This window comes from Chaetodon auriga, chromosome 1 (genome assembly GCF_051107435.1).
Source record: "Chaetodon auriga isolate fChaAug3 chromosome 1, fChaAug3.hap1, whole genome shotgun sequence".
Classification (NCBI taxonomy): domain Eukaryota; kingdom Metazoa; phylum Chordata; class Actinopteri; order Chaetodontiformes; family Chaetodontidae; genus Chaetodon; species Chaetodon auriga.
Window position 1 is genome coordinate 17,974,771 of NC_135074.1, and position 25,727 is coordinate 18,000,497.

The 25,727-nt window shown below is 41.3% G+C and overlaps 1 protein-coding gene across 5 annotated transcripts in view; it reads left to right on the forward strand.

Annotated features, from left to right (window-relative positions):
• tcf12 (transcription factor 12) overlaps positions 1-25,727 on the forward strand; it is a 77,179-nt gene that overhangs the window by 23,222 nt on the left and 28,230 nt on the right. For all 5 annotated transcript variants that reach the window (XM_076727710.1, XM_076727729.1, XM_076727719.1 and 2 more), the window contains exons 6-8: positions 12,843-12,904; positions 15,177-15,309; positions 16,027-16,079. In XM_076727710.1, coding sequence (XP_076583825.1) covers positions 12,843-12,904; positions 15,177-15,309; positions 16,027-16,079 — 248 coding nt within the window. The remainder of the gene's footprint in view (positions 1-12,842; positions 12,905-15,176; positions 15,310-16,026; positions 16,080-25,727) is intronic.

Here is a 25,727-nt window from a genome sequence, read left to right on the forward strand (position 1 = left end):
ACAGTGTTACCATCTTCAAAGACGACACCCATTAGTTAAACAGAACATAAAATGTCACGATGGACGACCACTGTCTGTTATTGCCTTGGTCTCTGTTTCCATCAGTCAGGTGGAGTTTTCTCTTACCATGAGATTAATTATTCAAGGGCAATAAGAAAATGTCTAGACAGCACAGTACTGATGTGCAGTTATATAATACATCACAGACAAGCTCCCTATATTGTATTATATCCTAATCCTAATAATCCTAATCTAAAGCACCTCAGAGCTCAATCCCATGAAGGCCTTGTATGCAAACTCTTACAGATTTGCCCCAGAGAGTTTGGTTTAATATTTGTTTTCATGGCAGTACTTTATTATTGTTGTACTCTCTCAGCAATAATTGAGTCCACACAATATTCATGTGTCTGACTGTATGCTCCAAGCATTTTTAGCTATGATTTGATTGTTTTGCATATAGGTCAGATCAATATTTTTGTCCTGGATTGATATCACTGATATATAATAGAGTCATCAGAGACTGTGTAATTGTCTCTAGCTTGGAGCCACAATATATGTTGGTAACACAACAATGCTGAAACCTAAGATTTGCATCATACTAATGTTTGGTGGTTGGTGATGGTTAGTTGTTGTTTTCTTTCCTCTCCTTAAAACTCAAGAATGAAATTGTTGAGTTGTGTGAGTGACTTTGCATTTTTTTAAGAAACAAAAACAGCATTGTAGAACCGTGCTGCACTGCATAGTCTTTTGCATGAGAACAGAATTCATCTCTTGCAGTCTTTTTCGCTTTTCATTTGTGATTGTTCCTCTAGGCTTTTCATGAGGTGTCAACTCCCACATCACACTGGCATCCCCAATGTGTTTTTACTGGGGCAGGTGTCATGTGCTAATGCTCTGGCCCTTGGGAGACCCTCCTCAAACCCAGGCTGTGAGTGTGACCAGGTGCTGTTCAGGTGTGCACTCAGTTTCCACTGCAGTGTGGGTCACAGGTGCTGTCAATGCTGTTCCCCCCCCACTGTCATTCACACACACACATTGACACACACAAACACACACACAGCATGCAGCAAGCTTTCACAGTAAGAGCTGAATACAGTATTAACTCATGGTAAACAATTTTTTGCACATTCGCTTGTATGCATGACTGTAGGATGTATATATCTGCTGTATATTTGACAATAACAGAGAGCAGAGAAGGGAAGGCTAGAAGATGTGGTGCAGTACAGTTTAGTGGATGTAGCCGGTCATTATGCAGAGCTGCAGGGTGTGCTTATCTATTACCGCGGTCAGTGGAGCATGAAGAGCTGAAGATGAGCTGAAAGGGCGCAAATCCCTTTTCTCCATCCCTACGCCGCCCACATCTCCCCACACATCCCAGTCCTCCCCGCCCTTGTGCTTCTCTCAGCCCATCTCGGCCCTGCCCGGCCCCGGCCGTGCCTTCCTTGGGCCCTGGCCCCCAGCATGTGACTGACGAGGCTGTCCAGCTGCAGAGGATCAGCTGTAGTCTGCGTAGGCCTGGAGGGCTGTCTCTCCAAAGAGGAAGGAAGAGCAGGGGCATGGCCAAGGTATGATGACATAACAAGTCTCTAGGAAAGCAGCTGCAGGGGTGAGAGCACCACGGTTTTATTTGCGATCAGTGGAAAGGTGTCTTCATTGCTCGTTTCACTGCATTTTATATAAGAGACTGCTTGTTATGTTTGTTGATTGGCATGGCCCAGAGCAGAGCTGTTTTGTTTGTTATAAGGGCCCAGGACACTTGTGTATAATTGTGTACATGTGTGTCTGCAGATGTTTACACAAAAAAAGAGTCTGTCTTTCTTAAAAACTTAATTTTCTGCTGAAAATGCATATTTTTGAGAAGTGGTGAAAAGGACTTCAGATAAATCCAAATTCTGTCACTAAGACCCATTGTGCTTGTTGGCCTCCTTGTATATCCCTCATCTCTCTCTTTCTCCACTCCCTTTCATTCTCCCCTCCCCCCTTTCTCACATTTCTCTCGCCTCATGCTGCCTGCAGCTGATGCCAAGAAGAATGTTAGAGATTATTTAATACAAGCAGAAAGCTAAAAGGGAAACGATTCATTGAGAAGAATTACTAGAATTAAAGTCTGCTGACCTCAGCGTTTGACGCTGCCAATGCCGGCAGCATTGAATATCTTATCACCAGTTTCGATATACCAAAAAAGTCAGCGACCATTGAATCTCAAAATGTTTTGCCTTGAATTGTGTGAAAACTAGACTTACTGTGTACAGCTATAAACACAAGTCATGCTAGTGAGTATGTGACTCTATTAATTGGATGGCTGGATACATTTTTCACATGATCTTTGTACATAGCAAACATATTGCTTAATTTTGATGTATTATGCAGTGTTGGCACTGATTTTAGTACTTCTGGAATTTGCAGATTAAAGCTAAGATACAGTTGATACATACAGTCAGTTGAGACCAACCTGAATAAATAACTTTGTGTCCATAATTTAACTTGTAGCTGATCCTTTACATTGGGCATTCATTGATTTGTTTTGTTTTTTGATAAAAAAAAAAATTATTTGGTGCTAAAATCACACCACCCACCAACAATTACATTAAGCCTTGGAGAGAACAATCCTTAAACATCTTGGAGAGAAATACCCCAAGGTAAAAGTCACTGGAGTTCATGGAGTATAACTGAATCTCAAATGGCTCCCAGGTATAAATTAATATATTAAATCTGCTCACTGTGCACCTTGTCTTTTCAAGAAACTAGCACCTTATTGGCTCCCTAAAATGTACAGAATCTATACGGAGGCGTGTTTAAGTTCACATTTATGGAGATGTAGGATGGCTGTGTAATAGCTAAACACGTGAAGTGGTGGTCAGCTTGCATGTATCACAAAGGGGATCAACTTCAGGACAAAATCCGCCCAGTGGAACAGATGTATGAACCCAGGCTGGGCACAATATGGGTGACAAATTCATTATAATTCTCCTTCCTTTCTTTTTCTTGAAATGAAGTAACTCCACTACTACAACACTGAGCGTGCATGAAATTGACCCCTGATTCCTGGGCATTAATCTCTGTCTCAGCTCTAAAGTTTCCCTCACCTAACTCCAGCTCTTTTGAGGATACATCAAAGGTTACATCCTTATTGAGAAGAGCCGCAGAAAACCTGGCCCACAGTTGCTGGTTAATTCTCATGCCCACCACTCCTAACCCCCGCCTCCATTTTTTCCACAGTCACAACTGCTCATACAGGCGTCCTGTGTCCATGTTGGCAAACAAAACGCAAGATAATGTTACACACCCGTCTTGATGGACTGCAGTGGATTGCGATTGGTTGATAAAATGCAAACATTTGTTTCGCCTTTACTCCCACTTGACAATGCCTGACATTTTGTCCTGTGCTGGCACAGCCCGGAGAGTGTGAGGTGTGGGAAGTGTAGAGAGAAGCATGGATCTGTGAGAGTTTTCTTTCCTGCCAGGAATATGGGAGTGGGAAGGTACTTTTTTTTGTCAACTTCAAATCAACAAAACTCTTTTAAATGGCTGCTACATTTTTTGCTCACATACAATGCCATCCCCCACAGAGTGCACTCATCAAAAGATTTATCCCCTTCAGGCTGTTTTGATGTTTTATTTAGAGCAGGCTTGTGTTCTTAAACTGTAGACCGCTTAGGGTTTGCAGGGGTTTTCTGTGTAAGGAAATATGCCCACAGTGCTTGGAGCTGGATCAGCATTCCTAACCCATGTGTGTATCCTTCCTTGTCCTTCACCTCGGCTCTCTGTTGTTTCGCTGTTCAACAGTTGTTTGGCATCTAATACTGAACACAGTCTCCTACTTTGATGTTACACACTGACTTGATTTCTAATGCCCAACTGGGGGACATTTCTTTAGCTTGTTAAGTGTGCTCTTGTTTCCCCGGACAGCCCCTTTCTCTTAAGCTGACAGTGACGGCGATGGTGAACTCACATGTGAATGTCTGATGCAGGAGGGGAAGCATGTTAGCGGCCTTACCAATGCAGCATCCATTACGGTGTTGGTGTTCACATGGTGGGACACGTTATTAGGGAGCTCATCTCCTTTCTCCTCTGAGAGAAAGGATGTGTGATTATGAAGTCATCAGCCATGAACCAGCGAGGCTACGGAGAAGCACCCCTCCTCATGGGTCCTCAGGGTGCCATTGATTGGTGACCATGTGTTTGTGCCTGATAGACTGTGAAATGGTGTGTTGCTGCACGGCTGTGTCACACCTGCGTCCCACCAAGGTGATTGATTGGTTTGGTCATGTGGAATGTTCCCATCTGGTCCGCAGTAATGCATTTTTTTCTTCGTTCGTGAATAACAAGTACTGGCAGGAGAATAGTTGGGCTCGGAAAAAGGCAAAGGCCAAGCGAAAACATTTTCCCCTTTACACCGCCCCCTTTTTCCTTTTTACCGAGTTAGAGAAAATTCAAATAGACCGAGCCATGGCACCTGATTATCCCAGGAGGGGATAGATGCAATCAGGAAATCCACATCTCCTCTCTTACACAGGGATGGATCTTAGGAGAAAAAAAAACTGTTTAGCCAGTGCGAAGGGCAGCAGCTCCTGATTTTGAAAGTCATACTTCAGGCCTAAAGAATGTGCAGTAAAACGAGGGGTATCTTTGATCCAGCTGAGAGTTTACACACCTTTTCTTGATTAGTAACCCTTTCCAGACATCTAGCCTAATCAAAAAGCAGTGCTGGTAAGCTTTTTCTCCCCCCAAGTTATTGTTTCTCATTCCTGCATTCCTTCTGGGTTGATTCCTCTTAATCCTGGTCCCTCTCCTTTTAATTGATCTATTCATTCCACCTAATGGCTAATTACACATCAGGCTGCATGAGCAGATGCATTTATCATCATAGTACATAATAATCAGTGACATTTCAACAAAGAACAAAATAAATATGCAAATAAGAACTCATTAACATTTGCTCTCGCTGTTTTGAATAATGTAACTGCTGACATGGCTGTATGCAGAAATTGATCTTGAGCTCAGGGCCAGGGAGACGTGTTTCCTAAGTGTTTTGTGGCTCTATCATGTTTCTCCATCCTACTGTTGTTCCTGACGCTGGGCTGTCTGTAGACAGCGTCTTCAGTGTCTCTTTCCTCATCCAGACTGACCTAACCTCTAACCCAGCCAGCTTTCATTTACTGTCAGACAGAGCCTGCTGGAAGCATCAGACGACTTTGGCAGGATTGATGTACACAAAGTCTTGAGAAAAGGAAACAAAAAGGAGGCATTTTAAAAGGTATGGGAAAAAGTGAGTGTGTATACAGCTGATTTGCCCTTGTGCCGTCTCTTGTTGCCAGAGAAATGTATTAGTAACAGTGGAGCTTGTCTAACTTAGCATCCAGAGAGGCCAGAAATAAGACTTTATGGGGAGAATACCCTGTTCGTCAGTTCATGATTTATCATCACATAAGCAGCTCCTTTCGTGGAAATTAATAGGAAAACAAAAAGGTCTTGAAGCCTTGGATAGAGATTGTAAAAAGTTCATAAAAATGTTTGTTTTTGCCATGAATTAGTCCTGATAGTGGTTTGACATTAAGAAATGGTCTGTTAACTTGATAGGATTAATGTTTTGTGGTTCTGTGCCATCCAAGTCATCACACGGGAACATGAGCACAGACGCACGGACACCAACAGCGAACACATGTGTGCTCAGAGAAAAAAACAAACCGAGCGAGCTGGCGTGTGATAAATTCATTTGGTTTCTCCATTAACAACATTTCCTCATCCTGTATTATGTGTTTGTTTCATGGTCGTGGCTTTCCTTGGAGAAAGGAAAATGGACTCGTTTTCTGGATGGAAAAGGGGCCCTTGGAATGCATCGGAGAGGCAGTGAAGCACGCTCACTAATTGGCTGTTTTCGTGGCGAGGGTTTTGAATTGATCCCCCGAGACGCTTAGGTCACTACCTCACATTATCAAAGTAAGGGGCTTGACACAGTGCCATTCTGCGCTGTGCTGCAGCCCTGTGATCAATAAAGGAGGCACACTAAATGACTGGCCAGCTTTTCCTTCCTGTCTTGTCCTCCAGTAAGATTTCAGCACCTAATGTTGTGTATTCACCTCTTTAGCTCGGCCTGTAGGTAGCCGAGGTTACACTGGACTGAATATTTCACTTTGGTTTTCAATTCATAATAGATACTAGGTTTTCTAATTAATTTAAGTAAAATTTGATTGAGCTTTTCTGATTTGATTGATTTTTCTACAAATTATTTTCTTTATTTTCATTGAAAATTTTGGCCAATGTGGTTAAATGTTATATTTTACTAACACCACTTTATGTTGTCTGCACTGGTCAATAGACTCACAAAGGTCTTCACCCTCACATTAAATAATAGCTCCTTTTACATTACACAGTTTTTCAGAAGTCAGAAGTTCTGATTGAAATGATTGTGCAAGTCAAGCTATTATCTTTTGTGGAGTTACAACTAATGTGAATTTGTAAACATATGTTAACGTGGAAAAGTATGATCATTAACAAAGTTAGAGGATGCATTGCTGTAAAAACTGTTTGTCACACTTGAATGTATAATGACTGAAATTGAACAGATGTAACGGTGCTTTCCAGGTGCTTGATGAAGTGGCATGTGGGGTGCTTTGGTTTCACATTGTTGTTGAGAAGGTGATCACCAAATGCTGCTCTCAGGGTCATCACATCTCTTGTGGTCTGACACCACATACTGTGGTTATTACGGAAGAAAGTGGATGACAGACAATTTGCTGCAGTTCAAGAAGCAAGCTCACATGTGTAAAGTTGGTGGTTTAAACTTATGCAATAGTACAGACCATCTGGGTAAGGAAAGTGAAAGAGAAACAGTTGAAGTCTCTTTGAACAAAGCACCTAACCCCCAGCTTGTACAGTGTAGCTGTGTAACAGCCAACAGTAGAAAATGGTCTCTGGGACAAAAAACAGGCGATGAGACCAAAAACCTAAAGGATAACTGACAGAATAAGATTAAAAAAAAAAAAAAAGACAGAAATATGCATAGCTTGGCTGCAATGAAAGAGCTAGAAGAATAAGACATCAGACATCATTACAGAGTGAAAGATGATAAAAGCACATGAAAGCAGGCTGGAGTTTGGAAAAACCAATGAAAGAGTGAAAGCATGAGATTCTTGGATCTGGTTTAACAATATAGCTGAAGTCCAATACAAAGTGCTATATTTAGCCGAAACTGGGCACAGTGTATCACTCATTACTCATCACCCTGCTGCAAGATTTGAAGGCACTATAGTGGCATCAGTCTGTGTTGGCCAAATCGTTTCCCAGGCACAGGTGAATTATTAAGGATGTCCTGCTTCAGAGTGCCTGACATTGGGATGACGACTTCTGTCCTGACAAATCCTCGAGCTCATCAACACTGGAGTGGCTTCACAACTCGCCTGTGAAAGGCCTTGAGTGGTACAATTATAGCAGTGCTTGAATATGTTTAAAGTCTGTAGATAGACGTCATGATAGCAGCTCTCTATCCAGCTTGACTGTACAAATAGTGCCTGTTACAGTGAGAAATACTATAATGCACATATTGGAGTGTGCAAATATGATACAGATGTAGGCAAAAGAACCCAAAGCCATATTTTTACTGTTTTGTTCCCTCTGCCAGCACAGAACTAAACATTCAGACTGTAATGTGCCTGAGTTTGTGTGTTTGTGCATGTAAAGTTTGATTAAATGTGCTGGTCGTGGCTGTATGTTGGATTCATGTATGTATTTGTTGAGTGTGATGTGTTCTGTCCAGTTTGATGTATTTGTGTATTCTGAGGCTGTACGAAGGTGGAAACAATTTTCCTTGCAAAAGGACAAATAAATGTAAATCTGAAAGTGCTATTGCAATTTATTGACTCAGGATAAAATACTGTAACGTAGGTACGCGTGCACGTACTTTCAGTAATTCTTAACAGGTGGTTTTTACTTGGAATAGACGCAGCATCGTGTGATTTAGCTCAACATTTGAATCTTTGTACATTTTTTGGTGCACTTGGTCACATGGCAGCTCGTGGGTTTTGACTTTTAGAAAACGCTAATGAGCAGCGTTAGCTCAGCGGATAAGAAGAGTGAAACCTGGACGTTTAGTTTTTGTCTCTGTGTAGATATTAGCATCTTTCTTTCCATTTTCTGCCGTATTAATCTGTCTTCCAGGACACGTTCTGTTGATTCCTCTGCAGTGAAATGCTTCACAATCACAGCTACACCTTCACACATCAGAGTGATATGCTAATAAGCGGCTTCACAGAATATTTTAATCAGAATTGATGGATTTTTTTTCCTCGTGAGATTGATTTTTCATTGCATAGGAGATATACTGTGTGATGGCAGCCTGCGTACTCACATTTATATTACTGATGGTGATTGCTGTAATTAAGCCACTTCACTCATGTTGCTTTTGGCATTTAGTATTTTTGTCTTTTCTGTTTTAAGGCGGATAATGACTTTTGCTTCCTATCAATCACTGCACTTTAGACTCATTAGTAGGCCTGTGACACAAAAAGAAACCGTTCGCTTAGTTTGGTGCAGCCTTGCTCAGAACAAAACAACTCAAAAACTATAATGACAATAATACTGTTGCTCTTGTTGTGAAGCTGTGATCACACCCGCCGGCTCAGAGCAGGAAAACAAAGCATTCGTAATAACAAGCCTGTAACACATGAAGTTCTATTCGTGTTTGTTTCCTTCCCTCACAGCAGGAACTGTGATTTCTGAGCTAGTCTTTCAAAACTTAAATACTTCAATTAGGGAACTTCAGATTTAACGACACGTTTTGTTTTGTTTTGTTTTTTATTTGAGAATGCAGATGATTGCAGTGGCCTGTTTTCCTCACACTGAGTTGCAGTATATGTGCGTCAGACAGGAGATGGTGTCACTGCATGATAAGGGTATATTTTATTCAGCTAATTTAGGCTCCTGGCTTTAGAACTGGCCAACCCAGCAATATGTTCTGCTTGATATATCACTTTGTTCTACTTTACTTCAACATCATAAATATGCATTCTCTTGAAATTTCAATAGCGGCTAAGCCACGTAGTCGCAAACTGTGAGTTTTCGGGAGTGTTTTAAAGCTTGGGTTGCTGCTTCATTGCGAAGTTTATGAGGCTACACTGGGATTTAATCTGTGTCTCTGTTGCACACGTGGCAAAAGGATGATGAGGAAAAATACCTGCTGGTTGTTTCCAGAGGGACTTTCAGAAGAAGATGGGGGAGAGCCAACTAGTCACTGATCATCCATCTGCATATCACTGCTCTGTCTAATGAGATGCATGAACGGATAATGTGGTCAGAGCTGCTGCATCTTCAGCCGGACAGTGTAAAGAAACTAAGACACCTGCTTATCCGTGACCTCTGGACATGATCCTGAAGTTTATCCCCAAGTACGCTGCCACGTGGCCCGCCCCCTCAGCACTGCTGCATCCTTCTCTTGCTGTTCTCTCTGCCTCTCTTCCCCCAGCATGAGTGGGGGGCTGCCATGTCGAGTGGTCAAATGCTTGAGCTTGCTGCAGTTTCTCAGGAAGGTTTTAGTGCTGCTTGTTTGCATACTTCACTTAGATATACTACTCATGTTTCATCATCTGCTGATCTACCAAAAAAAAATGTTTTTACCCAACTACATTTCAAATTCAATACACTGACGATGAGAACTGACCAATTAAAAAAGCTGGTTCATGAAATAGACAGAGGAAAACCATCCTTTCCATTCATGATCTTTATCATGTTCAGACAGCTACTTTTCAGTCAAAACAATACAGTGGTATTAATTTATTCTTCCAAGAACACCGAATAGACAATATTAACTTCAGCTACTGCTGCTTCAGAATATAACTTGAAAATGTTATGTATTTCTGCCTGAACCAATTCTGTCTGTCAAATTTTAAATGACAGCACTGTGAGCTTTCTCGGATTTAGCAAATCCAGATCAGTTCCCAGTAGAAGAACACGGTTCAGTTGGTACTTTAAAGAAAAAAAATATGATTTTATTACAGTTCAACTGTGCTATGTGTTCATGCAGAGATTTATGCAGGGCGGGAGACAGAGGAGGAAGGGTGTGTAACAGAGTTTATAGACTGAATCAAAGCTTGGACATTGCATCCATTTGTGCACTGACACTCTGATCTACTCAGTGTTGTGTTTAGAGAAGAAGAAAGTTAAATTAATACATTGGAAAGAGCAGCACCAGTCATCCAGGTGATGGTCATGTTTCATATTAACGCACATAGAAGTTGCACAAAAGAAGTGGACCCTGGCTACATTTAGGAGCTGTGATGTCGCGCTCATTTTTATATGAGTGTTTTCTTATTGTAACAAGTGGTGTCGTTGATGCTTTGGCAAGAAAACAGGAGTATCTCATTGCTTACAAATGCAATAAAAGTTTACTCATGGTATTTTTTTTTTTTAACACTTTTTAACACGGTTTTTGGTAAAGTGTTTTAATAAGGACAGGTAGATAATCTGAACAAGATCTGACTATTGCTTTTCTTGGGGATCACTGTTATCACTGCTTCCCTCCAGGATGGGGGTATTTCTCCATGTTCAAGCGTGTGGTTAAATGACCGTTCAAGAAGTGGTATGAGGTGTTCACTAAAGGTTTTGCCCACTCAGATGGTAGGCCGTCACTGCCGGGGGATTTGTTTGGTTTTAGGTTATTCACTGCTTACTCGTGGTATTTTACTCACCGATTCCTTGTTATACTGTGTATTCTTGTGTTGTCTAAGTTTAGGCTGCACTGTTGATTAACAACAGGGTCCGGAGTGCCTCAGCAGACTTCCTTTTTGCCAGGCTCCACAGTTTGTAGGGAGCTGTATGGCTCTTTCACTGTGTCACACTGTGGACTGTAGCATTACTTTCACAAACACATCTGTCTGCTCAGGTGGGCCCCGAACTACAGCAGTGACCATCAATTATTCACACAAGACACTGTGTGTGTGTGTGTGTGTGTGTGTGTGTGTGTGTGTGTGTGTGTGTGTGTGTGTGTGTGTGTGAGACAAAACACATGCTGCCAATGAATATTTAACTCTTGCACTTGATCAGACCTTTTCCTCAGGACATGTTTTAGGAGTGAAAATGAATGGAACTAAACTGCCTTTAGATATTATACAGGAAATAAAGAAATTAAAATTCTCTGTCAGAGGAGATGTTTCATCATGCTGCCATGATGGGGAACGTTGGTGGTAGCCGACAACTTAATCCTATTTCCTTTTGCAAGAGCAATGGCTCAGAACTGTATCGCATTACTGTTACAAGAGAGGCAGCTTTGCTAGTTAAACCATCTTCCCTGATTTCCTCAGCTTGCTCAGTCTCTGGAGACAGTCTGCACAGATGCAGAACAATTGTCTGCTGCAGGATGGCTCAGATAAGCACAAGTGAATTCTTTTAGATGTGCCTCTATTCACCTGCGCTCGTGAAAGCAATGTTCAGATCAGTCATTGTGTAACAAAAGCTCCAGGCAGTGCAAGTTTTTAACTCACAAAAAAATATTTACCTTTTCCCCAGAGTAAACAGAATTTAGTTCCAGCGCTTGTGTCTGTGCTTGTAATATTTGGAAGTGTGACAGAAATAATGTACGATGCTGTTAAAGTTATTCATCATTCTCCCCCAGGAGCTCTCATTTGTTTGTTTGTTTGTTTTTCCAGGGGAGTAAAACTGCTGAGTTTGGATATTGTGATGTGTATGATTCATGTGTGTTGTGTGCTGTAAGTTTTATTTTTCCCCTGATGGCTGCTCGGGAGCCTTTCTTTTAGGTGTGCACACCGAATTGGACGCTGATAGAAGGGCTCCCTGACAATGAATTAATCCGTAATAAGTTCACTGAAAACGTAGTTTGCGTAGTTCGAACTTTGTGACACAGTGTACTGTTTGACAGAAGTGCACATTTTGTTTTTTGGGTGCATCACAGTAAGGAACCCTTTTGCTACAACTTAGAGAACTACAACGGTCCCACATGTCTAAGCTACTCTTAGGTCTGTTGAATAGTTTAGTGCGTTTAGTACGCTGTACACTGTAACAAGACCTGAGGGAGTCTTATTTCTGCGAAAAGCAATGATGGAAACCTGAGTTAATTTAGTATGACTGTTTTAAAAGCTCATGTAGGCTGAACGGTTTATTGCTAGACTGTAAAATATATATATGTTAGTCAGTCAGTTAATTCATCATCCACTGATCCCATCCCTCCTTCCTTCTTTCCCTCTTTGCTTCCAGCCAGCATCAGATAATATCAAAGTCGGTGGCAGATAAAAAGGAAAGAAAACAAACAAAACTGAGCTGTTAAAAGTAAAAGGAACAGCACCTCTGTGATTGCTTATGGTATTTTATATAGTAATATTAAAACTGTGAGACATCATTGAATTGTATTGTGACCATAATATCAAATTTAAATCATATCATAAGGTCCATGACAATACCCAGCCCCTTCCAGCGTGTTTGTGGACCTCTAAAGGTCTTCAAAGGTCTCAGCTGTGAAAGTCAGGCTGGTGGTTTAAGTCACCAAATTGCTGGAGACAGCATGTTTGGGAGAAAGAGAACATGAGCTGTAGCTTAATATGTAGTAATGTGAGGACTTTCCTTTCATGATGTTACGAACTGTTTTATCATAACTTTTCCACTGAATTGGCCATATAATAAACAATAAAAACCCAATTAGGCACAGTTACATACAAATCATTGTCCTAAAGTTAAGAAGCAGCAAATTAAGTGTCCATCTTGCGCAAAACACTTGACTGCAGAACGAAACAATCAAGACACTGTATTTATTCCGTCACTCAGGATAAATCCAGGTGTGTGCATAAGTATCATAAAATATAATGACTGTTATTACTGTCCTTTTTATGTTTTCACAGGTAAATCAGAAAGGGCTTCGTTTATTGGCTATGGGAGGGATCCTGGAGCATCTGGCTGCCAGGTGAGTTTCTCATCCGATGTCAAGTTCATGTCGCTCCAAACGTTTCTATCAAAGCACAGCGAGTTTTGACTTTCAGGTAAGAAGTTAGGCAGGTTTTCTACAACTTTTGTGTGCTCTGATTTCAAGCAGGGAATCCATGCTTTATTTAATCAAGGCTGGATTTACCGTAAATCCCTTTATTCCTCCCTTCTATGTAACTACCACAAACACAGCAGTCAGGCTTTTGCCAGGACTGGGAGTCCATAATTTATTAACACAAGTCTAGCTCATTATAACTTCCTTTCATTGGCTTCCTGTTTATTTTAGAATTATGCGAGATCCTACTCTTTCTAAGAGTTTATAAGGCTTAACAGATGTAACCCCAACACCAAGAAACTGAGGGCATCCTTTGGCACTGCCCTTCAGACATCTATGTAGGTATATCCACTATTTATCTAAAGATGACTGGGATTCTGCAGAACAGTCTGCCTGAGGTAGAGTACAGTAGATTAGAGTAGATTTTTGCAGTGCAGTTCTGTGTGAAAGGACGTAGGCTTTCTCTAACATAGCACTATGTGATCACACGTTGTTCGACAGTTTTGATCATATCCAGTGAGCATTTATGAAAGACGCCCCTTATTGATAGAAGTATTTTTACAGAGAATACCATTTAAGACATTTTGAGCAGGAGCTGTGGCATGTGTGCAAAACTGCAGAGATGTTAGATTAATGAACAGGAAGACTATAAAGATCGGTTTCTTTCCACTGAGAATCTGCAAAGAATGTAAAGCAGGACGAGGCATAGCAACATATAAATAACATAACCACTGGACGAGTCACGCAGCAGGAGACCTACTGATTTATAGCCTGCTTTCAGTCTGATATCAAACAGCTCATTGTGTGTTTTTCCAACCGGTTAAACCAAATAATTGAATAAGACAGTTGATCTCATGATCTACTTATTATTGCCCACAAATTGCCTGGCGTGGCATGTGACTTCTGAGACTCAGAGATCCCTGCTGTGGCTTTGATTCAGACTTTCTCTCAGTTCTGCCAGTCAGTGCTCAGGTGCACTTCACATAAGCTGCAAATGATTTTGTCAATATTTCAGATCTGAATTTCTGAATCTGTGTGTAACAAAGTCTGCATATGATATGGACTTTAGTACATTCTGGACATGCAAAGGTTTCTAAACTGTTATTATGAGTAGTTTATCTGATTCTTGCATGATTGCCAGCTCCCTCCTCTGAGTCAGATACAAAAGCACTCACCACTTGATTATTGGGCTGAATATAAGTAATTCAGAGGTTTTAACAAAAATAGAAAAATAAAAATAAAGCTCTGAGTGGTTCCTTCCTGAATAGCTATAACAGCGTAAAAGAGGCCAGAGCCAGTGTCGCTGCAGGGAGTCAATATCATTGAACAAAGGAAACAGCAGAAGTGGCTCTATTGTGCCATGTGAATGCTGTGAATTTTTTTCTAGATTATATTTGTGTCACGTTGCCTCTGACAGTTTCTGTGACCTACATTTAAATCAGAGAAATAATCTCAATATCTTGTTTAGTGCATGTCATATATATAAATATATATCCTAAATATTTACACTAAATGGAGTTTATTTTTAATTGTTTTGAATTTGTCAGCACACATGTTAGATTTGTCAGTCAGACACCAAAGCTGTTGGAAAGGTCTCAGTGTTACTGTGTCAATCCTCAGCCTGCAAAGGGGATTCAGAGCACGTGTGGCGAGTTTTCAAGGCCAACTACTACACATCGCTCTGAGTTATACGAGCTCACATGATTCCTGCTCTGCTGGTCTGCCACGGATTGCCCTAATTAGACCAAGCTCTTAATTGGCCTCTTAACCCAATTTGTTGGGGTTAAATAGGTCAAATAGATGTTGGTGATAGGATGACATGGTTAGCTTTCAAAGGCCTGTGCTGTGACTCGGAGTAAACAGATGTTACATATCACCTAATATGTGATATGTTACTCTAAAAAAATAATTTGTACATCCACAAATGTTTCATATTTAGAATAATTTTATTTTATAACATTTGCTTTTTAGAGCGAACATACTGTTAATGCTTACATGCTTTTTACTTTTGTGATACTGAAGACTGGATAATATAAATAGAGACAACTTGGAAAATGTAGTTGAAGGGGCCTGAAATTTCAGGCTGTCTGTAAGATTATTTTTACTATAAACAACTGAAGTAAACACTCACTTCTCACACTGAAAGCTGATATTTCCCTTTGGTTTGAAGTATTTGTGTGTTTGTTTCCTCTTTCAGTCATCTGTAAGGCCGGACATTGGCTTGGCGAGTCCTGGTTCAGTGACTGCGTCAGGGAAGTCAGGCGCACCGTTATACTCCTTCACTGCAGCCAATCCCAGAAGACGCTCTCTAACAGATCCTCTGCCCATTGGTCAGTGCCATCTCAGCGATTAGAATTTCTCTTCAGGGACAAATGCAACTTATACAGTATTTAAAATAATCTGAGCCTTACAGTAAACAGAATCAAATGAATGCTTCTTGTTGGTGACACAGTTTCACTCATTCTTCTTGTTAGCAAATTGATACTGTTGCTACCTTGTCTGTTTACAGAATGCCGCTCCGCAGGGAATCTGTGACATTTACAATTGGCAGCAATGCATTTAACACAGCCTTTATTCTCACAGACATAGTCAGGTTTTGGTATGGCACCAAATCTCCGAAGCTGCCACCCTAAACTCTCAAAAGCCCTTCAAAAGCATAGTCGTCTTTAGCCCAGCGCTCCACCACACATGTATGAACACACCCTGGTTTGGTGTGGAGATCACTGGCCCTGCTCCCAATCATATTACATGATAACACTATAGGTCAGCACCAGTAGCCTTTGTTAAATGGGCCCAGTGTAAGTTCAGTGGAAAACAAGTCCGTAACCAAAGTCTAAACAGTGAAAGTGAAAGTTTGAATACAAATACAAACTCCAACATGAAAATGTGGAGTATGAGAATCAGGAGTTTGTTTGAAAGGGGTTTTCAAAATTTAATCACAAGTAATACTTCATACAGAACAATACCACAACGTAGATTTTTGATGTTGAGTTTGTTTACAGCAGTTTCATAGTTGAATGAATAGACGTGCTTTCATCTCTCCACAGATCCTCTACAAACGAAAAAGGTGCGCAAGGTCCCTCCTGGGCTGCCTTCATCTGTGAGTGGAAGATCATCTACCTCTCATATAAATAGATTTCACAGTGAGCTTACTTAAGCAGACACACACACACACACACACACACACACACAAAAACACGCACACAAACATGCACGCACACACAGACATGTATGCTACTCACATGCCCTCCCTTTCAACACTTGCACACAAAGGGTGCACTTGACATTACTACCACATCACTTGACATCACTAGTGGGAATTCACTTGTTTTTGTGGGCCTCGCTCAGCAGTGACGCCAGCGGTGCCTGTTCATTTAAAGTTCAGACTTTCAATGTTTGCCTCTTGTTTAATGTTACTATGTAAATGTCTCTGTAGGGCACGTCTTTCTGTACATTTTTTGTGGTTGTGTGTATGTGCATGCGTACATGCGTGAATGTGCGTGTGCGTGCGTGCACATGTGCACCTCGAGGTGATTGATTTTCAGTGCTGCCCTGTCACAGTCTAGCCTCCTCACGGCCTCTCCTGGGAGAAAGAGAGGCTGTCAGAGCGGATCCCCAGCTCTGCTCTTTTGATGTTTAATTAGTCATTACGTAGCCGAACAGGAGGACAGACAGAGATTAATAGCACAGAATATCTGAAATTTCTACTGGTAATGATCCCGGTGGAGCAAAAACCATTAGGATGCAGAGAAGTGTGGAGCTCAGCTTGCATTCGCCTAGACAGGGGGTGCTGGAGTTCATTAATATGCATAAATCAGTAAGTCAGATGTTCATTGTTAAACCCTGGTGGATTGGGAAAGATTTTATTAAGCCTTGCCTTAAATTCCTAGAACTGGTACAAGACAATGATTTTCTTCTCTTCCTAATAAGAAGCAACTGGTTTAACGAAATTCCACCCTTTTCTTTACTTAAACAATAAAAGGGTTTTCTTTGTCTTTCTTTTTTTTTTGTTTTTTTTGGTCAGGGAGTCTGAGACTGGATTTGCCTTTCAGAGCTTTGATAATCGTCACCTCTGCTGCTGTTTTTCTGAAATCAAATATGGAACAGGCTGCGGAACATAAAAGGCTGGCATGTGTTTTGTTTCTGGATTTGTATTTGAAAAGAAGTTTGTCAGAGCATGAGGGAGAGAAGCAGTCTCTGGCAGCAGCGGGAACGTGTGCTCCCTTCCTCTTAAGTAAGTGATATATTTGAGGTCTTGTCAGACGGAGGGAGGGAGGCAAAGAATGGTTGCCTCACGGGTTACATCTCTTTGTTGTGTAAATGGACGCTGGGCTTTTATTTGTCAGTACTTAACACATGGGCGCAGGTGCGGTTCTGTGACTCATAAGAGTACAATCAAGCCATACAATGCAAGATGGGGAAAACCAGTGACAGAGCATGGGATAAAATACAGCTTCTTCTTGTCACTCAGTACCGCTCAGAAGATAAAGCCTGGAGCTCGGAGGAATTATCCCAGTTAGTCTTTGATCCCATTTGAAAGAATAAAGATGGGAGTGTTGAATAAAGGGCTCTAGGTCGCTTATAACCTGCTGACAGAGAAAGGAAAACATAAAACCAGTTTTTGATAGATGGTATATGTGGGAAATGTTTGAGTGGGAGGTTGTCTGGCAGCTTTTAAGAGGTGTTAAGATATTGGTACTGGACTAATAGGTAGCATGGGTGAGCTGAGGTGGCATTAACTGTTGGATGGTGTAAAGAGCTACTTGTGACCCTTAAAAACACGTGAAGTGACTGTTGCAGAGGGCGACTGCTCTATATCTAAGGGTGGTTATCAGCTAAGACCCATGTTTGTGTCTCCGGCACCGACATTGGCAGTGGTGAGGGTGGTGTTGAAGAAGTGTGGAGGGGAAGGCGCACCTGGAGTCAGAGCTACTTTGCCAGAGGCAGCTGTGTGAAGAGCCTGCAGCGTACCTGTGAAGCTTGAATGCAGCTGCAGATGCCACTGAAAGCTTTTGCTTGTGTAAGCAAGCATGAGAGCCTCACCAGAGACCTGAATAGCTGCTTGATTTAAAAAAAAAAAATCAACACAACGCTTCCTATCATTATGTCTACTGCTGGGAATTTTCTTATTTATTTATTTTATTCTCAAATCCCCTTTTTACTCCGACTCTCGCTCCTCAGTCTAAAAATAAATGTAGGAGTTTTAAATCACATGGGCAATGTAAGTTGCAAGTCCAAGCATAATGTGCGTGTGTGTATGTGTACACTACATGATGAAGCTGAATCAAAATATTTATGGGAGCACATCCTCTGTGCATTTAGGTTTTGACACTGCAATGCTCCAGGATGTGAAGGCTATCTGGACAGGCCAGCTGGTGATTGCAAACATTTAAATGTTTCTGGGGCTTTTTCATCTTATATACAGCCGCCCCCCCCCCCCCCCCCCCCCCCCCCCCCCTCCCTCTACCACACACATACTCTCCTCTGTGGTCTGCTGGATGTGTGCTTGCAGACATGGGATACTGCAGATGTGGTTGTAATTGCATGTACCTAACAAACCCTTGTTATCTGCTATTTTAAACATTGCTTGGCCTAGTTTTTCAGCCTTCCCAAACGCAGGAGTGAAACATAAAAAAAAAAAATCTTTTTCTTACAAATATGTAATATTAATAATAATGTAATATCTCACAGCCTTGTGTGACAGATAAACGTCTTTAAAGGTGCTCAAGCGTGAGAGCTTTCCCTTGTATTTGTATTGTAGTAGACACCTTGGCTATAATTGGCTCCCTGCATTATTTGACTGTATAAACAGAGTGAAGGACAGAGCATGTTGTCTTTGGACAGACAGGCTGCTGTGCTGAGGGATGCTGATGGGCAGCTGCGTGGGCACCTGTCTGACAGGAGCACTGAAGACGAAGAGGGAGAGAGGGTTTTTTTGGCTTGTGGGGGGAAAGTTGCATCTCGTAGGATATTTATGGGAAGCTGCAAGGGCATTCTGTGTGTGTGTGTGTGTGTGTGTGTGTGTGTGTGTGTGTGTGTGTGTGTGCGCACCTCACACATCAGTTTGTTTGTGTAAATAATCATTCCCCTATATATACACACACACACACACACACACACACACACACACACACACACACAACACACTCACAAACCCTTGTCAGAGGCACAGTGGCTTGATGTGACACATCCTCCCTGGCTTTGGTGATGATGTGGCTGCAGGATGAGAGAAAGAAAGTGGTGGGCTGAGATTCAGCTCCCCTCAGGGACTTTTGCAAGCGAGAACTCTGAGTGTGGATGACAAAATAGATTGACATTTGCTTTTGACAGATCACTCAGACACCCTTGTTTCTGAGAGATTTCTACTGTGCAAGCTGTAAGAAAAGAAGTCTGCTCTAGGCTCTGAATCTTAAGACCTAGGAATGTTCCTCGCAGTGCTGTCTCGTGCATGACATTCAAAAGATATATTTTCTCTGTCTCTGTATCCATCTGTCTCTACCAGCTCACAGACAAGGGATCATAATATTGTACTACACCAGTACCCTAATGTTCTGTTGCTGAGAAAGGAGATTCTTTTTGTTTCTTCCTTTGAGCCACAGCAGACCAGAACATACAGTAGAATTCGTGTTTGGTGAACAGACTGTGGATGAAATGGATCAGTAATGCCTTGTGTAAACAGTCAGGATCACTCCAGGCCTTTATAAATCTCTGGGCAGAATTAGATTTTAGGTCCACCCAGCAGAAATGGTACAAATCTGCACATTTTATACTTTTTGATGCTCTGATTTTGTAAAAACACAAACAAATGCATTTAACTTGGTCTCTGGGAAGCTTCAAGAATAGAAATATATATGTACATGCATACATTTTCCATTACGTCCTGGAACGTTCACGTCTGATGGCATTATGGTACAAGTATGATTAAGCAAGGGAGGGCAGGAGAGGAAAACATGAGGTCAATAATAAGGCCAAAACAGTTTTTGTGCCTGCGAGGAGGTCAGATTTTCCAATCTGTTATGAAGCAGCTGCTTATACTCTGTTCTGCAGGTCGTTAGTCAGACCAAGAGAATAATTGTTTGCAGTGTTTTTATGCTTCTGAAAAGTACAGTTACACTGGTTATATATCATTTTAAGTGCCTGGAAACTCAGCTATGATTTCATATCAGTGATTTGTTCGATAATAAGAAATAGAGTGTGTTTCAGTGCTAAACACAGTTTTTGTTGAACTGGCTTTTCTACACATCTAAACATTCCTGAAACAGTTGCAGCACAAGCTGTAACAGCAGTAATAAAAATCACACTTATTGTTAATCAATTTGAGATTAAGATTTATATTTATTTCACCCAATAAATAAAACCACCTGATGTGGATTTTTTTTTAGTTAAATCAGTTTATTCAGATTTTTAACAGAGAGGCAATTTAAACTCAATATCAATGTAAGTATAGAGGACTTGTTTCATTAAGATGATCACTCGTCCTCAATTTGATCTAAATATGTGGATAAAACTGCCCATCAGTGAAATAAAATTGAGATTGAGACGAACGCTTTTTTGCGTTAGTTTGCCTATCGGTGTCAGTTCCTGATACTTACACTGAAACAAATACGGACATGTGCTGTGTAAAGGTTGCTCATGCAGCCAGACCTACGGAACATTAACAGGCATCTCTGCTGCTTTAAGTAGCTTTCACCTGCCTTTAGATCACTGTTTTGGTTCTCTGGTTCACACATAAACTGCACTGTATGGTAGAGTTTTGCTCCTCTCATCAAGCGCACCCATATAAAACTAGAGGCAGCCGTTTCAAGCAAACAAGCTCAGACAAGCCGAGTACATGCTGCCTGCACAGTGCAAGATGACAAACCAGACCTGGGAGTGAGTGTTTTACGATTGAATGGAACGTCGGTGTGTTTTGCAAATTGTGTGATGTATATTCCACATTAGCCCTCCAACACGTCATGGCTGTTAGGTTTGGCCGAGTGTGTTATTTGCACGTGATAGAAGTGTTGAAGGGGACAATATTTTAGGCTCTGACCTGACCCCGGTTAGTGAGCTCCCTAGAGATGGCCTCATCAGATGGCTCATGAGATAAGACGCTCTTAGTTTGACGGGGGTGATGCTGAACAGTCGCAGCCACCTCTGGGACCCTGGGCTTTGTGTTTATCTTTGTTTGGGTTGTTGAAATTTACCACTGACATTAAAGGCTACAGATAATGGAACAGGCAAACAAGCCAGAGGCCTGACCGCTTTCATCTGTGAGGAGAACAAGGAGTTAAAAGGACAACGAGGACAAAAATAATGCACAGATTAAAGTCATTACTCACATTCTGGCCTGTTGTAAATTATTCATGTAGGGCTTGCGTGAGTGTATGGCATTAATGCAAACCTTAATTTCAGATCGCTGGCAGGCTCATGAACGAAGCCTGTCAGCAATCACTAAGGTAGGGTGTTTGCTATTTAGAGACCATCTAAAGCAGGCCCCTGTGACCTGGAAAGTACATCACTGAACCACATGAACTTCATGTCATCGCTGGTTCTTAGCTGCAGGTGTACATTTACATTTTTGTTCCACTGCTCTTGTAAGTGCAGTATACCACACACAAGTCAAGCATGAGTACAGAGCTGTGATAAGGATGAATGAGCTTGACGTCACACTGTCTAACTGACACACCAAAAAGGTTATTACAGTTTTACAAAAGGCCATGAAACTGATGTTTCTGCTGCATGGAAAGATGTAATCATTTCAATGACAAAGAAGATGAGACCCGTTGCTCAAGCCGTAGGTGCTCGGCAAATTCATCAAGCTTGAGCAATGCATGACTTTTAAAAACTGGGTCTTTTCTTCAATCAACCTGGCTTCCTCAGGTTTGCCATTTCTGGCTCCCCAATGATGGACTGAGAATCGCTCCACATCATTGAAAATCAGCTGAAACTGAGCCAGTGAAGAAATACATCCTCACTCTCCTACCACTGAATCTGTGGGCCTCCATCTCTCTTCTCCACATCTGTCTTATGCACGTCTGAATTTTCACATCTATTCTACACTGTGAAACAATACAAATCAGGGTTTTTAGTTTTTTTTCCATCAAACATTGAAGGACAGTTGTCCCATCACATGTGTTCAGTTCAGGTTTTGTCTCCCAGCTTGGGGAATCAATACAGTTAGCAGCTTTGCTCCAAACATTTACTGCTCTCAGTCTTTTAGAGGAAGTTTAAATAGCTTTTATTTGAAGGCCACCACTATTAATCTGCTTATAGCCTTCTTACAGCCTCATAAGAATGATTGAAAACATAAATGCACGCATCACATACAGTACACCACAGCAGCGGTTTAATGGGCAGGAATGGTAACATTGCTGCTTAATGATTTCCACCATCTGTGCAATAATGTCACTTATATGACATTATTATCCACAACATGGACATTTCTTACCAATGTTTAAAACAAGCTATGAGTATTTTTGTCGTGAAAACCCCAAAAATAAATGAGTCAAGTCTCTCAGTGAGTCTCTGCACTCACTGTATGTGGATCCAAACAAGTTCAGCGTCCTCTTTGAGTAGCTTGTTATATCAGGAAATCTCACTTATTGAGACTTTCATTAATGTTTGTAGGGCTGTCAACAGATACTCTAAATTCAGTTACATAATCAGATTTGTGATGTCCGCCCTCCCTCTCACTCCCATCCTGATTCTGTGAATAAAGGGTTTGTTTTGGTGGTGTCGATCGTTGGAACAGAGAAAGGTGAACCACAAAGGTTTTGTTACTGTTTCTGTTAATGGAGTCTGGTTGCTTTGGCGAGAGCCGGTACATCAGCTGTTTCTGGTTAAGCAAAAACGTCTGTCTCTGTAGGGGTCCTTTCCATAATGTTGCCAGACACTTAGAATAAGAATTTGAGCCTGTCAGTGGCAAAAACAAACACTATCAGTGGGCGTACATTGAATGTGCACAAATGCCCATAAGTATTACATTATAGCCTGTTTCGTGGCTGCTGGCTGCACTGCTCTCGTTCAATACTTTCAAAATTCTTCCCACTTGGACACTAAAACATGAGAAAATGTGGATAATATTTGACCAGAATTTCTCCCATTTGTTGAGGACATTTAAACGTCACAGTGAAGGACAATATTTTCTTTGTTTATTTTGTAATGTGTAGGTATTTAAATGTTTTATTGGCTGAAACGCCTCCTTATTGGATATCAGTGCTGTTTTAGTGATTTAAAAGCTCAAGTGTATCACTCCCAAAGTTTTGTTACAAATCTGCGTTAATTGTAGGTCTGAACAAGGACCAAAAACAACTTTATTTGTTTTTGAGAAAGATCTTTCTTGTCATGACATGTGAACTTTAATGTGGATACAATTAAAGTCAGAGAGAGGAGGAGAGTCTGTCTGTCAGCACAGAAGAGTTTTTACATCATTTATCTCCATTTCCATTCAGTCAAACGTGAGGCTGATAAGGGATAAATCAGGTTTGATGTGCTTACATAATCTCAATTTTTCCTGAAACATTTATCCTAATTGATTTCCTGTGTTCAAAAACGCCATAATCACATTCTGGGTTAATAAATAATGAATTCACATTCATCATATCAATAAATACAGATGCTAATAATGAATAAATAATCTAATCAGATTCTGCCAGTAGAAGCGGTTCCTGTGCCTCAAAGCAGGACACAGTGCACCATTCATGTTTGAGTGTTTGTTAAACAGGTAACTGGCACTGATACCTGTGTGCCTTCATTACACTGTACACGTGTGCAGACACAAATTCATCAAAAGTCTGTACAGCTGTTAAAACTGACTGACAGCTGATCCAGCTGTGATCAGCTGCTGCCGTCATCAGAAATGGATGCCACCTCACGAAACGCTTCAGAGGAAAGGGCGCCTCATTTCTCTAGAAACATATTTCCTTGTTTCTTCTCTCGTGGCACGGGTTCCTCGTGTGTCTTCATGCATCCTTGGTGGGAGGGACTAAGGCACAAGGGAAAGATTCAAGTGAGGGAAACATGGATGCAGTTTAAGAGACTTGTGTGATGAACCCGTAGTCTTAATGATAATGTTCATGACAGCTTCATGCTGTATGTATGTTGTGCTGTGGTGAAGCCTGTTGTAATGCAGTGAGGCTCAGCAGTGTTGGTGCAAAGCTTAGCTTACTCCTGTCAAAGAGGATAGTCTACTGGCCCCCGGTAGGTGTTAAGATGGCAACCTTGAACCGCAACGTCCGCATTTTGACACTGGCCGGGGAGCTGTGTTGCACGTCTCTTTCCTCTGTTTCCTGTCATCATTTTATTGTCTAAAAAAAAAGGCTTCAGAGTGATGAAAAATGCTTTTATTGCTTGTGTACATTTGTGGTTTTTCAGTTTATTATTGATTTTGATTGATAAAGTTGTGTAATATTTTATGTGAAGCACATTTGAACATTAGTTTGACAAAACTTTGTCATTACTTTTCTAAATCGTGTTTTTGTGGGGGGATGAAGAATTAAGCTTTTCTAAATAAACTCAGGTATCTGGGCTGACTTTACTGATGTAGGACTTTAACAACACTGTCAGCTCAGTCTGCTTCCATACATGATATTTATATTGATACTGCACTTCAATGTACTCACAAAGTTTTTGACAAAGTTGGGATGGGAAACAAACTGTAAAAACATTCCCCATGGCATCCTCTGAAGGTATAAAGTATGCAAAAACCTATTTCAGGGGTCTATCATAATTAGCTAATCCAACTATTTCTATTGCTTGTCCAGGTTGCCTAAATTTAATTTATTGTATCATTAGAAGTTATTGTTATATACTGCTGGGAAGTACTGACAAAAATGTGATGTAATAATAATAATTGTAGGCTGTATTGTCCCTACACCATCATACTTTTACACTTTGGCAGCATGACCGTGAAACGGGTGTTAAATTGCAGTCTGTGTGGTGTTAAGAAGGCCTTAAAAGTCTGCAGAAACCCTGAATTATTGTCTTAAAATAAGTCCATTCATGACACAGCCAGGAGTTTGGGAGGGTGGGGGTCTGAATCCCCCATGCACCCCCCCACTCTCCAAGTCAGCCCTCTCTAATTAGAACCAGAGCTTCTTACAGGAAACAATCTTCCTGTCTGATGACATCATCGCTAAATCCACGGGGGTGAGATAGGGGTGACCTCAGCCTGTGGATTTGCTCTGTGTTTTTCAACACCCAAATAAATCCCAAGAAAAGCACCTTCAGATGACTCGAGTGTCTTTAGAGAGGGGAGCGCGAACAGTTGGGTGGAGTTGAGCCTCCATCTCCTAGACTAGAGGCTTCCAGGCAGCCCCATCGTCCCCCCGGCTGCAATTATGAATTGTTGACTTTTATTTGTCAGTATGTCCACAGGTTGTCAACACTGTGCAGACATCTTTATAGAGGACAGTGTTGTTGTTCCAGGGATGTAAAAACCACGTTGATGGACACTCTGAGCCTTTGTATTGTCGGTGAATCGATCTATTGACAGTGCAACATGAAAAAGCTCGTGTTATTATTCTTCTTTGCTTCCTTGCTCAAAATTCTGGAACTATTGGGGCGTGTAAATAGTGAGTATGATGTTTCCATGGAGTCAGTGACGTGTGTTGTGGCCTACAATGTGAGCCCTGCTTCTTCAGCCTATATTGGTTTACATTTTGGCGAAATTGGCAGCATTAAAAGTATGCCAAGCTATTAGAAGTCCATGCTTGCACTGCAGCCCTGGATGTACAGACAGTTATCACTGGGTTGCTTTCATAGTGAA